The sequence below is a fragment of the Equus quagga genome, chromosome 3 (assembly GCF_021613505.1).
Source record: "Equus quagga isolate Etosha38 chromosome 3, UCLA_HA_Equagga_1.0, whole genome shotgun sequence".
NCBI lineage: Eukaryota > Metazoa > Chordata > Mammalia > Perissodactyla > Equidae > Equus > Equus quagga.
This window is the reverse complement of record NC_060269.1, coordinates 57,840,204-57,854,974: the sequence shown is the minus strand read 5'-3', so window position 1 is coordinate 57,854,974 and position 14,771 is coordinate 57,840,204. Positions and strand designations below refer to the sequence as shown.

Genomic DNA, 14,771 nt, shown 5'->3' with positions numbered 1-14,771 from the left:
GGAGGATTGGCAGCAGTTAGCTCAGGGCTAATCTTCCTCAAAAAAAAACCAAAAAACTTACGATTGATTTTTAGGGAAGCTGTCATGGAGAATAATAAAATATTATTTATGGAAGATGCTTGAATTTTTTAAATAAAAAATTTCATCTAAATAGGAGACATTGTATTTTAAAATATGGCCAAGAGGAGAGAAAAACAAATACATTTTTGCAATATGTGAATCATCTTAAGTTCCTGACACAAGTATTGGACAGCCATATTGCCCTTTTTGTTATATTGTAAGGAAGAATTAGAAATAGTTATTATTTTCAGAGGAATTGCTTCTGCACAGAAGTCTTACCCTTTTTTGCAGACTGAGTCTTTTGGGAAGAATTCATTTTTTCTTGCTTTTTGTGAGAATGCCCATGAGAGCCCACCATATCCCTGAACTCAATGATAGTTTCAAATAAAGCATCTGAACTCTGTAGTTTTAAGACTAGTGGAAAGCCGTGCTGGATGCGGTTGATGGCCAAGGTTGTCACGCCACAGCTCTTATTTGCTGGGCAGCTTTACGAGAGTAAACTGATTTACAATCATCAAGGGGGAAAGGTCAATTTTGGGGAGTGCGGACTTTCCATTCATCACCATACTTTATAGCCTTGTCGGTGATTTTATTTTCTGATATCAAGCTAGTCATTTTGGTCTTGTTAATGCTTTCCTCTATTGATGTATTTTTCTGACATAAACAAGGGAGAGCTGCATACGTCAGATATTGTGTTCTTCCATTTCAGCTGCTTCAGACAGGGACAACCGACACCTTGGTGAACAGTGAGGAAGCATTTATTAATTGAGCTGGGGTAGTCTGGCTTCAACATTGGAGCCCTCCTCCTCCTCCTCCTCCTCCACATCCTCTATACCTGCCTCTACCCCCACCAATTTCAAGAGTCTGAGATGATCTGTGGAGTCAGTAGGTCCGGATGTCACCAGAGATATGACACTGGAAGAAAGGCACCTTGGGAAACATGTTAAGAAGTCATTTCACAGCTGACAGAGGTGAAACAACCCTTCTCCCTCAGACCTCAGACTAAACCTTCGTGCCCAAGAAGTGTAATAACCACAGGAAATCTTCAAAGATTATTGAATTCTGCTAAGAAACCCTAAGTCAATATCTAAACCCCAAAATATTTATAATTTGTATGTAGATCACAGTGTAGCCTATAGGATCATTAAATATAATCTGTTCTTATAGAACATATATCACTATATATTAAATAACCTGCTATTTATGACATATACTTTATAATTTATTTATTATACTTTCTCTTCTGTTATATCATAATCCCAATGATAACGTTATAACCTATGCAAAATAGTTTATAAATAAGTTAACTATATAAGATACAGATCTCACTCCATAGTGATTTTGATTATCTTCACTCAACCCTTCTTTCGTCCTCACAATGTCTGGAGTTCATTTCTCCTGGCATTGCTATGCATAGATTGCGGGACTGTGTGGACTCTACCTTACTGTCATAGTTAGGGCCATTTGTTATGAGAAGTTAAGATTTGTGTTTATCTTGCTCATCACTCACACTTCCAGGGCCTAGCACAGTGCATGGCGTGATAAATACTTGTTCAAAAATGAAAACCTACTGGTAAAGAAAATCTGGCAAAATTTTTTGTAGGCTCTCGGGATTCTGCATGGGAAGTCTGTGCATGTCTCCCAGATCTGGCTCTCTCTGAGCCCACGGATAGCTGTCATTTATAACCCACCCTATCTAAAACCAATCCCAGCATCTTCCTCCCTCCCCTTCCTCACATCCCTGTTGCGTACTAATACTATTTTCTCAGTTACCACAATGAGAACCTCATAGTCACATTTGACCTCTTTCTCCTTGCACAGTGTGGCAGACCAATAAAAACCTTTTAGGAAATTTTCTTTACAAATGCTTCTTGCATTCAACATGTTACTTTCTTTAGTCTTTCTCCCCTTTAATATTTACTTGTTGGTGCATCTTTCCATTTTACCCCTCTTATTTTTATTCTGGAACTTTCTGTTCGAAAGCCATGAGTACTTTCTTACCGCAAGAAAAAAGTATACACCCTGGTCTGCGTACACGGTCCTCTAGAGTCTGCTCTAGTGCATATTGCCGATGTGACTCCAGAGATCCTAAACACGATCCTTTGTCATTCTCTGTGCCCGCTCCTTCCTGCCTGGGATTTTGCTCATGCTGGAGGCCCTGCCATGACTGCCCAGCTGCCCCTCTTTATTCTCAGCCCTCCTACAAGTGGCAGTTGATAGGAAAGTTAAGCCTCTGACAGACAGGTCTTGATTCACAATCCCATCTCTGTTCTCTTGGCGTTTACCTCTATCCCTTTTAATGTGTTACATTTTCAAGTACAATAGGTCCTCCTTTGCAATCAGATTATTTTGAGCATTTAACTTCTTTGTTTTTGTAGATCTTATCCTGAAGTTTGGATGATAGTTGTCATAAAGTGCAAAGAAAAAGTTATGGATACTATGTCAGTGGCAAAACACAGAAGGATGGAAGCCCCTGATTTGCATTCTCTGACGTCCCTTTCAGACTTAGGGCGAAGGTCAGTTCCACCTTTCTCTCCTATGCAGTCTGAGTGAGCCTCCAGGACCGCCCCACCCACAGTCTGCAGGGCTGGAGCGGGGCCCTCCTGGGCAAACTCTCATGGGGCCAAGTTGCTCCTGTGAAGACTACTGTTGTGCTGCAGTCATCTGGTATGTTTAGCCATGGGGTGACTACTCTGCACCTCTGTCAAGCCCCTGCTGTTAGAGCCACTTGTCTCAGGTCCAGTAGCTTTGATTGTCCCCAAACACACTGGCATTCACAGGGGAGTCTGTGAAGTGCCAGTACTTGCTGCTCTGTCGGCAGAGTGCTTGCCTCACGTTGCCACCTGCCGGAATGAAGGGTTTTCTTGGAGAATCGTCCGCCCATCTGCCACTCAGCCACCTCTGGCTGTGCAGTGTCACTCAGCAAGAGCCTCGGCGGGCCTTTCACTAAGGATCTGCTGCTCACTCTTCCATGATGACGGTCAGTGCCAACCCAGAGAAGGGAGGAATGTCACTACAGCCCTGGGGTCTTTCTAGTCTCCTTACACCCCTGAGGGTGAGCATCCCTTCCTGCAGGCACTGGCTGGTCCTGGTGAAAAGACACTACAACGTGCCCAGGGCCCTGACATTGGACTCAGCCGACTCAGTAAGGTATCTAGTTTTATTGATGATAAGTGAATACTCTGATTCCCAGATGAAGCTGAATTGTAAGTCATAGTGTCCCAGATTTTTGCATTTTGTGGGAGCTGACATAGGGATGCTAATTTTAATTTTTGCCAAATAATGGCATTAACAAAAATCTACTATCTTGTATCCTGACATAAAAAAAGAAGAAAAGTCTATAATTGCTGCATTAAAAAGATGTTGTTAAGTTGGATAGATGCAGCTTTGTGATTCTTCTTTTACTCAGTTCACAGATCTGGCTGAAAACTTGGCCAGGAACTGACTGTGGTGACTGGTCCTAAACTTGGGAACCTCTATTCTAAGAACCTTGTTGATTTAATTGAGGAGCCCTCGAAGGTCCTCTTTCAATTCTTCTAACTTGACAGGACTGAAGAAGGTCACAGCTATACCACTCCCTCCCCTCCTCTTCCCTCTACCCGTAACGTCTTTAGGATACATTTAAATAATTATTTGTTGTCTTGTATTGTTGGCCAATGATTTTATATATGGACATCTTGTCTCTTCCAGCAAGACTGTAATCTAGGTAAATAGAAGGTACTGAATAACTAATTATTTGAATTTATTTCTATAATACACACTCGTATGCTATTTAGAGAACTGCAGGCTGTTCACACATTTGTGTGCATGTGTGTGTGTGTGTGTTTTGGAAGTCTGCTGGAATCCTCAATTTATATAGGTACATAAATGAAAGGTGCACATTTTAAACAAGCTTTGTAAAATAAGAAAACAAGCCTTTGGAGCCAAGTTTCCATCTTCCTCTCCATTTCCTAACGAGGCTGGAGAGATTAACTCCCTATTGAGTAGACAAGCATTTGAAGCATCATTAAAGCCTCTCGTCATTTCGATGATTTAGTGATAATGCAGGCTGGAGCAGGTAGCTGAGATTCTCCCACAGAATATCAGAATTGTTTTTCATTTTAATATACTTTTTTATTTAAAAAATCATAAAATGTTCCTTAGAGTGACAGCTGAGCTTCAATATTTATGACTTTCTGATTGCTCTAGCAGTTCAGAAAAAAAAAGAAAAATGAGCCCTCAAGTAAAATTTAAGTGGGAAAGATTAAAATTCAGAATTATGGACTTTTCTCATTTGAATGAATACTCACTTTTTGCCAAAATTTTGTATGCCAGTCCTAGTTTCCCTATGTTTGACAGTCCTTGAAAAAGTACTTAATTTCTTTCTCGAAAATATATGAGTAGTTTTACTTTTTGAAAATAAACCCTTTTGGATCAGCACAACTTTCCCCCCCAACTTTTATACTCTACTTTTGACACAAACCAAGCACACGCTTGCAAATGAATGATTCAGTTTGGGGCACAAGCTGGGGACCATATGAGTGAGTGAAAGGGATAAGTGACAGAACGCCATTATCTTTGGGATATTATGATACCCACATGGCTGATTTATGATATAGGCTCAAACTGTTCCATCATTTACCTTTTTGTGAATTCCTGCTGTTTTCCTGAGTGAGTTTTCAGATTTATATGCATCAAGCCTTAGAACTAAATTAAATCATATTTCCTTACCCAAGATGCAGCTCTTTAACCAGTTCATGATTTTGTGATTAGTTTCTTTTCTTCAAATAGTGTATTTCTACGCCTGCTTAATGGAGTATGTTATTTATGTCTGATTAATCTTTTGAGAGGGAGGAATAATATGACTATTTCCCTTTAAGTTGTATGTAATGTAACGTCGTTACTATCAGCTCAAACTGCTGTAAAAGAGGTCATGGGTGTGACTAAGAAAAAATGGACACTGTGGATAGATAATATCAGGAAGGGAATAAGGAAGAATCCTTCTTCTCCCCAAAAGACTCACTATAAATGATAATTTTATTATACTTCATTAAAATGTTTAAATTTTCATAAGACCTTAAACCCACAACATTTTCTTGTATTAGTTTTTCCTGACTAATTAATTCTTTCAACAAATATTTGTTGAGTGCCTACAGGCCTTATTCTAGATTCTGGGAGTAGAATATCAAATAAGACAGAAAAAGCTCTGACTTTGTGAGACTGATAGTCAGTGAATCCTGATGAACTAGTTTATATTTTTAAAAAACTTACGTGAGTTAATTGAGCTTTATATAAAAAAACTCAAATAGTTATATAATACATCCTAACTAGTAGAAGAACCAAAATGAAAAATTCAGGATAGATTCCTAGGGGAGCATTGTGCAAAGGGATGTGGTAAAATATCCTTTTTCTAGATTTGTACTGAGCAGTAGCAGGTACATATTGTAGTGAACAGAACTAACCCAGCTATGAAGAAAGTAACATGGAAAACAGAAACTGTCCGGATTGTTTTGAGAAGATATTGTGACTACGTTCTCCCAAATATGTATGAAAATATTCTAAAATGCTGAAGAGGAAAGTATCCTTGCATTTGGTCTAAGTAAAAGGTTTTATTCAAAAAAATTCTGAAAAAAATCTTGGGCTTGGCCAATTTTGGAATTTTGAGAATGGGGTAAACTTTTAGGTAGAGTTGGCTCTAGTTACAAATGAAAAGGCAGTGTTTGGGCATTCACCCTGCCTGCCCCCGTCTCCTATTTACCCCTATCGCCATGTGACTTATTAGGCATCCTGTTACATTCCATGTGGGAGGAAAGTACTGGACGTCCATCCAAAGACCTGGGCTTAAACTCCTATTCTGCTGTTTATCACTCAGGTGAGCATGAACACGCTGCCTTGCTAAGCCTCGGGTTTTCTCATCTACAAAATAAAGACCAAAATACCAACCTCAGAAGGTAGTCGTGAAGATTAAATGGAACGCATGTGAAAGTGCTTTGAAACAATTAATAACAAGGATTAGCATAATAGTTAATATTTCCTTAAGGAATGGAAATAAAACTCTGGGGAACACAGAAACTCTCTATATTCTAAAGTCTCCCAAATGGGATGGCAATGGGGGGAGTTTTTACTTTGGTCAAGTGTTTCTGCCAGACTGTACTTTAAATTATAGCACATGTGAGGCTGCTCATTCTGCTTACAGAAAGCCATATCGGGCCCAACTTCTTCTGATCCCCGTTACTCACTCTTGCCAGGCTGGTCCCAGATGGAACTTTATAAGGGACGTACTTCCTGTAGATATGACCAACTCTAGAACATGGAACATCGAACATTTCTCCTCCACACATCCAAACCTAAAGAGAGGAAATTTAAAAGTATATCACAAAAGAACAGCAAATTTCACACAAAAAAGGAATTATAAACAAGAGTCAAACAAATCTTAAAATCTCTTTGCCTCTAAGTCAAAAATTTCTATTTGTTATAAATGGCTAACCAAGAAAGAAAACCACATTTTTAAACCTAGATTCAAAAAAGTATAGAACCAAAAGACTAGTTCACTAAAATCTAATTTCCATAGAAAATGTGTTGGTATTTTTTTTTGGTCTAATGGAATTTTATTACACATATTGTATTGAACTGGCATTTAATGCTTATATGTCATTTATAGAGATATTTGTTTTGACAATCTTGTTTGAAGAAATAACATTGGAATTTAAATGTCAATTAAAAATTTTAAGACATAAAAAATGGAATTTTTAAAATAAGCTAATGAATTAAGCAACACAGATATATCCATACTTTAAGTTCCATCTAGATTCTGAAACTTTCAGTAGAGCTTATCTTAAAAATCTTAGTTGCATTCTAATTTCTCCCTACCCCCTATCATTTCTTAGGTAGAGAAAATAATTGACTAGTGATGTGGACTCAGGAAATATTAAACTCAAGGTATGTGTTAAGATGCTGTATTTATATGTAGCAACAAAAATTAATTGGTTGTATTTTACATGACTATGCCCTCAGACAGACACAATTAATCATGGTTTTATATAACAAACTACTTACTATAAAAGGACTAATTATCAGAACATAAATCCAAGCTTCATATACGCTAGATTTTGAGCTATTTTCACTGCAAGAAAAAGATTAAAAAAGAGTTATATACTATAATGGTTAGTTTTATGTGTCAGCTTGACTGCATCACAGCGCTCAGGTATTTGGTCAAACATTATTCTGGATATTTCCATGAGGGTGTTTTTTCAGATGAGATTAACATTTAAATTGGTGGGCTTTGAGTAAAGCAATTACCTTCTATAATGTGGATGGACCTCATCCAATCAAGTTGAAGGCCGTAATTGAACAAAGACTGATTTCCCCCAAACAAGAAGGACTTCTGCCAGCTGACTGTCTTTGGACTTGAACTGCAACTCTTCCCTGGCTCTTCAACCTGCTGGCCTGCCTTGCAGATTTTGGACTTACCAAGTCTCCTCAGTCATGTGAGCCATTTACTTAAAATGTTTCTCTCTCTTTATATATACATATCCTATTGGTTCTGTTTCTCTGGAGAACTCAGACTAATACGGATAACACCGCTTATTTTAAAGCATAATATTGAAATATTGAAAGAGAGAAAGAGAAATGTTGATGTCTTAACTTACTTTTGCTTCCAACCCCTTTCACTAAGAGGAATGACACCCCAAGTGAGAGTAAATACTTTCGGCTTTGCCCGTCATATGGTCTCTCTTGCAATTATGCAAGTCTCTAAGGAAAAGGCACAGCTGTATTTCAATAAAACTTTGTTTACGAAAAACAGGTAGTGGGCTGTAGTTTGCTAGTCCCTGTTCTATAAGATATAAAGTCCTTTCAAACACTGAAATTTAGTGATTCCTAAGATAATATATGTGGGAGATTCTAAGATAATATATGCAAAGATAATTTTCCAAAATTGCGTACCACAAATCTCTCATTGCGCATGCTCCTCTACAATGTGACCTTGGTACCCTCCCATTGAGATGTGGGTCTCTGTCCTCTCTCCTTGAATTTGGGTGGGCTTGTGAATTCTTAGACCAATAGACTACAGCAGAAATGACTGAGGCAAGGTTATAAATGGACTGTTGCTTCTGCCTGTCCACTAGGCACTCGTTTTTGCAACTCTGAGCTGCCATGTAAGAAATCTGACTCCTTGAGGCTACCCCTTTGTGAGAAAGTCCAGACCACGTGAGAGGCCATGTGTAGGTGCTCAGGTCAACAGCCTCAGTTGTTTTAGTGAACAGCCAGGATCAACCACCAGGTGTGTAAATGAAGATTCCTCTAAATGATTCCAGCCACTAGCTGTTGAGTCACCCCAGCTGAGACCCCACACACTATCCCGAAGCAGAAGCAAGCTATCCCCTTTGTGTCTTTTCTGAATTTGGGAATGGTAGAATCCATGAGCTTAAAAAAATGATTGTTTTATGCCTCTCAGTATTGGGGTTCTCTGTTATGCAGCAATAGTAACTGGAACTACTTATTTCCAAATCCTTAATAAAGGCGAACTGCTAACACAATTAAGCAAAACTTATGCATCATTCACAGATTTCATCTTATCCTTTTGTGGGAGATACAGTGCTAGGGCTCATCAATTTCCATGCTCACTTCTGCCAGGCTATAATGTCTAGCTCATTTGTATTTAGATGTGACCATATGGCTATTTCTTGCCAGTGCAATGTGAACAGAAGTGATGTGTATCACCTCTGAGCCAAAGTAATTAAGAGCGGACTTTGTTTTCCATCTTCTTTACGATTTCTTTTTTCCCTCAGAGCCTGACCAATTGCAGAAGATCCAGAGGAGGACTCTGAGACCCTAGAAGGAGTCACTAAATAGATGGGACCTGGGTCTCTGAGAAACTGGGTGGAGTAGAGCACATGCCTCCGCTTTTAATCTGGGCCAAATTATGAGAGGAGCAATAGAGAAACTTTGCTGAGGTTGTTACCAAGATTTTGGGATTGTTAGCGCAGCTGGTTCTTAAAAACTTGTGTCTCTTCTGACATTTTTAATCAAATACAGTGAATGCAATTATTTGTGATATTATTTCCTTATATTATTTGCTCAGTTTTAAGAGACAAAATTTGAAAGTAATTAGACAACAGATGAAGGGGTGGTCAATGAGAGAGCAGAGAATGTTAGGTAGTCACGTGTGTAATAAAATGTCAGTCCTGGTTGGTCAAAGGTAGGCAGGTGTCCAGGCAGAGAAGCCGTCTTATCATCTGTATGTGGGACATAGTGATTTGTTGGCACAGGCAGTTATTTTTCATGAAAAAGGTGACCATATTGCTCTCATCAGTTGGTGAGGTAGCCAATTTCCTCTGCAGCACAAGGGGATGGTGACAAATGAGGGCAAGATGTGGGGCCAAGGTCTGGGGCAATGCCTTACATTCTCTGGGCTTATCTATGTTTTTGGTTCATGTGGTCTTGTAGAATACTTGGAAAGTAGGCAGCAGCGGACTGAATTCTTCCTGCGACAGAGTTTGCCAGGGTAACAACTGCCACAGTGGAAAGTTAGATAAACCATCTTTGCCTTCCTTTCTAAGCTATGGCAAAATGACCTAATAGACACACAGAAATGAAATTCTACCAACTTCCTTTCAGAAGGTCACTCTAATACAGTTTTTAAAGATCTTCGTATCAGTTTTATATTGGTGTGTAACAAATTGCTACAAACTTAGTGGCTTAAAACAACACACATTTATGATCTAGTTCTATGGGTCAGAAGTCCATGTGGACTCAGCTGGGTTCTCTGCCTAGAGTCTCACAAGGCTGAAATCTAGGTGGCTGCTGGGTTGAGCTCTTATCTGGAGCCTCTGGGGAAGAATCTGCTTGCAGGCTCATTTAGACTGTTGGTAGAATTCAGTTCCTTGCAGTAATAGGACTAGGACCCCCATTTTCTTGCTGGTTGATGGACAGGCTCTGCTCCTAGAGGCCATTCTCAGTTCCTTGCCTGTGAACCCCCCTTCTTAGCAATGGTTAACCTCTGTCTCATAGAATCCTTCTTATGCTTCAAATCTCTATGACTTCTTGTGCTACCAGTGGGAGAAGACTCTGGGCTTTTAAAAGGCTCCTGTGATTAGATTAGGCCCATGAGGATCATCATCCTATTTTAAAGTAAACTGATTAGTGATCTTAATTACATTTGCCAATCTCTTTTGCCCTGTAATATAACATAACATAATCATGGGAGTAAGCCAAGGAAGAGGGTCCTCTTAGAGTTCTGTCTACACAATTTCCACTGGATCAAAATTCATGTCTTCTATTGATAACCTACTTCTAATTCTTAGCTTTCTTCCCATCAGAAACTTTTCTTTACAGCTAAGTCAAATTCAGGAAACTTCTGTCCAGATGTTTTTAATGCTAAATTCAGTGTTAAAAAAAACTATAGAATCCTAGAATTTATTTTTCTCCATATTGCCACTACAATTACTTAAAAACATAAATCTGAGTATATCATGCCTCCATTTAAAATCCTTCACTGGTTTTCTATCCCTGTTAAGGTAATAGTTACAACTCCTCCATAAAGTTTCCAAAGCCTTGCATTATCTGGCCTTTGCTTGTGTCCGTCATCACTCTGCCCTGTCCCTCACCAACCCCCACAATACACTCTCTGGGCTATTTTTATCTTATTATTATTATTTTTCGTTATTTTATTGAGGTCACATTAGCTTATAACATTGTGTAAATTTCTGGTGTACCTCATTATATGTCAGCTTCTGATAGACTGCGTCGTGTTCACCACCAAAAGTCTAGTTTCCGTCCGTCGCCATACGTATGTGCCCCTTTACCCCTTTTGCCCTTCCCCCAGCCCTTCTCTGGGCTGTTTTTAATTCCTTAGAAAGCACCAAGATTCCCTCCTCAAGGCTTGCTACCACAAATTACTGTCTCTAAAGGAAATTCTCCTTTCCCTCTCTCTGATCCTTTGCCTATTCCTTATTTATTTTCCAGAGTTCAGCTTCACTATCACAACTGATTCCTTAGATTTGTTTAGGCTCTTGTTCTATGCTCCCATTCCATCTTGCATACTTCTCCTTCACATAATTCATTAATTGAGTTAACAAATGTGTAGCGAGCACTTACTATATGCCAGGCATTGTTCCCCATGCTGGAGCTATAATGTGTGACTAATTCAAAGATCTGCACACATGGAGCTTTCTTTCAGTGGAGACCGTACTTATGGTAACTGTCAATGAGTGATTTATTTGTGTTTGTGTAATGATTTGTTTAGTATTCGTCTCTCCTCACTAGACTCAAAGTTCCATGACTATTATTACTCTATCTCCAGCTACTAGTGAAGAGCTTAGCACATAAAAGATACTCAATAAACATGGTCACCTCTTGTTTCAATTATGCTTGAATTTGTACTTACGTAGGGAACCTAAGGCCTTTCCAATTCAGTGTTGTTTCTTACAACCTCAGGGCCAATCTGCTTTTCACCATAAGCACAGAAAAGCCACTTGTCCCTAATCTCAGAGTTGCTTCATTTCTATACTGTGGATGTCACGATGCACTTCTTTATTTTTTTCAGTCTTTCAATAACAAAGCTTATTTCAGCAGAAGCATCCCTCCTGACACACTAGAGAGATGTGTTTAGGTAACAGTGTGGAATCATGGTTCTTTAGGAAAGCACAACTGTTGTGGCATTTATTAAATCCAATATTTGTTCTGAAAGATGTTGTTTATGTATTTAAAAGACATTTCCTGGTAGTATGGTGTGGTGATATTCTAAAAAAAAAAAAATTCTATAGCATTGTCATACTTAAGTATCTATTTCTTGCAGAAATGTTTTAGATTTACAAATAACGGGTCTTCTTTTGACAACATAAATATTTTAAAGCAATGTTATTTTACCCGTGAATGAGCACAGAGCATTTTTTTCATGATGTAGTTCAAATTGACTGAATAATTGAATGCTTGCCTTATTTTTTTAATCACTTTTCAATATCAGCCACAAACTGAAATTTAGACATAGAGAATGTTAAATTGGATGGAATCATACAATTATACCAGTCACACAGAATGTGAAATTAGCTGCAGTGAGAAACTGATTGTCAGGAGGATACTAAGGGAACATTATTATCGAGTATAAGATGAGGTGTAATATACTGATGGAAATGGTGATTTAAATTCTCAAAAAGGAATTTATTAATGCATTCAGTTCCAAAAGCTGCTCTCTCCCTAATCTCATCCTTAACTCTTCTCCCCCTCCTTCCCTCTGGTCAAACTATTTTGGCTTCTTTTCTGTTCCTCAAACATGCCAGATACCTTCCCACCCTAGGGTGTTTGTACTGGCTGTTCCCTCTGTCCGGAATTCTCTTCCAGAACTCCCCATGGCTAACTCCTTCAGCTCTTTCAAGTCTTAGCTCTAAATCCTCTTGCCCCAAACTCATCACAGTCCTCTGCCCCTGTTCTCATAGCATTTCCCACCTTCTAACTCAGTAGATACCTCATTTATTTATTTTGTTTATTATTTGTCAGCCTCTCTCCCCAAAAAAGGCAAGGGTCTTTGTGTCTTTTATTGAGTGATGTATCCTAAGCACCTAGGACAATGCCTGACACATAGTTGGTACTCTGTAATTGTTTGTTGAATGAATGAAAGAATTATTGGTGTATTGATGTAAAGTAACGTTAATTCCAGACAATTGAGTTATTTAATGATAACCCACCATTTAGCTGCCATTAAAAATAAAAGCTGTGATCTCTAGTATATTCAAGTACGAATTTTAAGGTAATAAGGTATCTTAAACTTATTTTCACTCAAAACTGTTTTATAACAAAACAAAGAAATTGCTGATGTTAAAGATATAGCACGTTATATATAAATGAGTAATTAAGTTTCCGGGACTGGAAAATAACTTTCTAATGGTATGGTATGACTTGTGTGGGTTAAGTTTGAAAGACTCCTTAAGACTAGTTAATTGACCACTTTGCCATCTATTTAGAGTTGAAATATTAGTTGTTAACCTAAAAAGCTATGGTGTGTGATATTGAAAAGGGCCATGTCTGTCTTTTCTGGGCTAGATGTGATAAAAACTGCACCTTCGGGAAGAGAAGTTACATCCACACATACTGTTGCCTTGGTTTATTCTTAGAAACTTGGGTTTTGAGGTTATTCTTTGAGATAAGGAGAAAAAAAAGGAACAGCTTATTTTAACCTTTCCTGATTTCCCTTTTCTATTTGTTGATAGAAAGATAATAAAAACAGAAATTGGAAAATGTATCTACAGTCTTTAATTAGGATATGGTGGTTTCTAGTGTCAGGGGAAAAGCCCTTGTCTCTGGAGCCATCTGCTTAGGATTTTTTTCAAAGTAAGAGATGCTGTGATGTCAGTATAAAAGAAAATCGAGCCCAAAGCATCTTGCGTTTAGTGAGCTTCAAGAGGTCCGGGTGGGGATGGCAGGGCTTCAGAGGGTACATTGTTCAGAAGATCATTACTTTTAAGATGTGGTGTTCATATTTGCAGTGACACCAGTTGGCCTTAAAAACAGTGATTCTGGTGGGGACTGGAACAGAAAAACAGACATATCACTTATTGGTTTATTTGAAACATTAATTCTTGAGGAGGAAAGAGTGGATCTGAATATCTTAAGCGTGCTTCTTTAGATAAAATATTATAGTTAAAGACACAATCTCTCATTTTCCTTAAATCATTATTCTGCAGCTTAGAAAGTGCAGTAGCGGCAAAGTGTTTGCTTTTTACCATTATTTCCATATGTCTCCAGATTTTGAGTCTATTGCTTAAATTTTCTGGATTCTCCGTCTGCCAAAAATAAATAGAAGTTCTTTAAAAACTTCTTCAAATTGGCTTTCTGTGTTGGGACAACTACTTCCTTCTTTTGGGGAAATACCCAAACACGTCTATCCTTTGCTCCTGAGTTGGGCTGTCAGTGACACTTCGTTCCTAAAGGCACAGGCAGGAACCTGACTCAGGTCAGGCTAATTGAAATGCTTCTTTGAGGTTCATCAAATTGGAATTACCTCTCTGGTGGTGAAGCAGAAAATGGAAGCCTGAAAGCTTTCAGGGGCCATGTCTGAGGGGTGGAGGGAAAGCCTGTTGGAGGGAATGAAGCTGACTCAGAGAGAGGTGAAGGGAAGATATCCAGAGAACAGGTCACAGCAGCATCGAGGCCCTGTTTCCAGGCTTCCCAGAGGCTCACTTATTTCCTTGACTTTTTCACAGTTTGTTTGTGTGGTTGTTCTGTCCGATTTCCCTGTTTCCTCTAAGTTAGACCGAATTGGGTTTCTGTCTTCTAGTAAGCCAAAGAATCTGAATTAAAAAACTTCCTTTGTGAACAATGAGGGTTTGAGTGTCTAGGAGTACCAAGGATACACTTTGAAACGAGCACATCAGTCAAAAGCTACCCAGATAAAGACCATTATGACAAAAACTCTGGAGAAGCGAAAGGTTTTCTAAGCTTCGGTTGATAGGCAATTAAGTTTTTTTAGCAATACTCAATATGAAAAAAATTTCATCAAAATAAAAGATGTGAGCACTCTCAAAGGTTCATAAGGGCACTTCCATGTTATTTTTATCTTGAGGAAAAGTTGATGTACTTTTGTAATATGGAGCAGTGGAAAGAACGCTTTGTATTAGGGTTTGAATTGGGCAGGTTGCTACACTTTTCTGAGTCTCATTTTCATTTTCGGTAAAGTTGGGGTAATGTGTCTACGTCATAAGGTGGTTGTAAGTACTCAGTTAAAAAATACATGTAGC

At 38.6% G+C, this 14,771-nt stretch overlaps 1 protein-coding gene across 1 annotated transcript in view; it reads right to left on the bottom strand.

The window, feature by feature from the left end:
• GALNTL6 (polypeptide N-acetylgalactosaminyltransferase like 6) overlaps positions 1–14,771 on the bottom strand; it is a 1,100,859-nt gene that overhangs the window by 80,251 nt on the left and 1,005,837 nt on the right. The window contains exon 8 of the mRNA XM_046656926.1: positions 6,279–6,386. Within this exon, the coding sequence (XP_046512882.1) occupies positions 6,279–6,386 (108 nt within the window). The remainder of the gene's footprint in view (positions 1–6,278; positions 6,387–14,771) is intronic.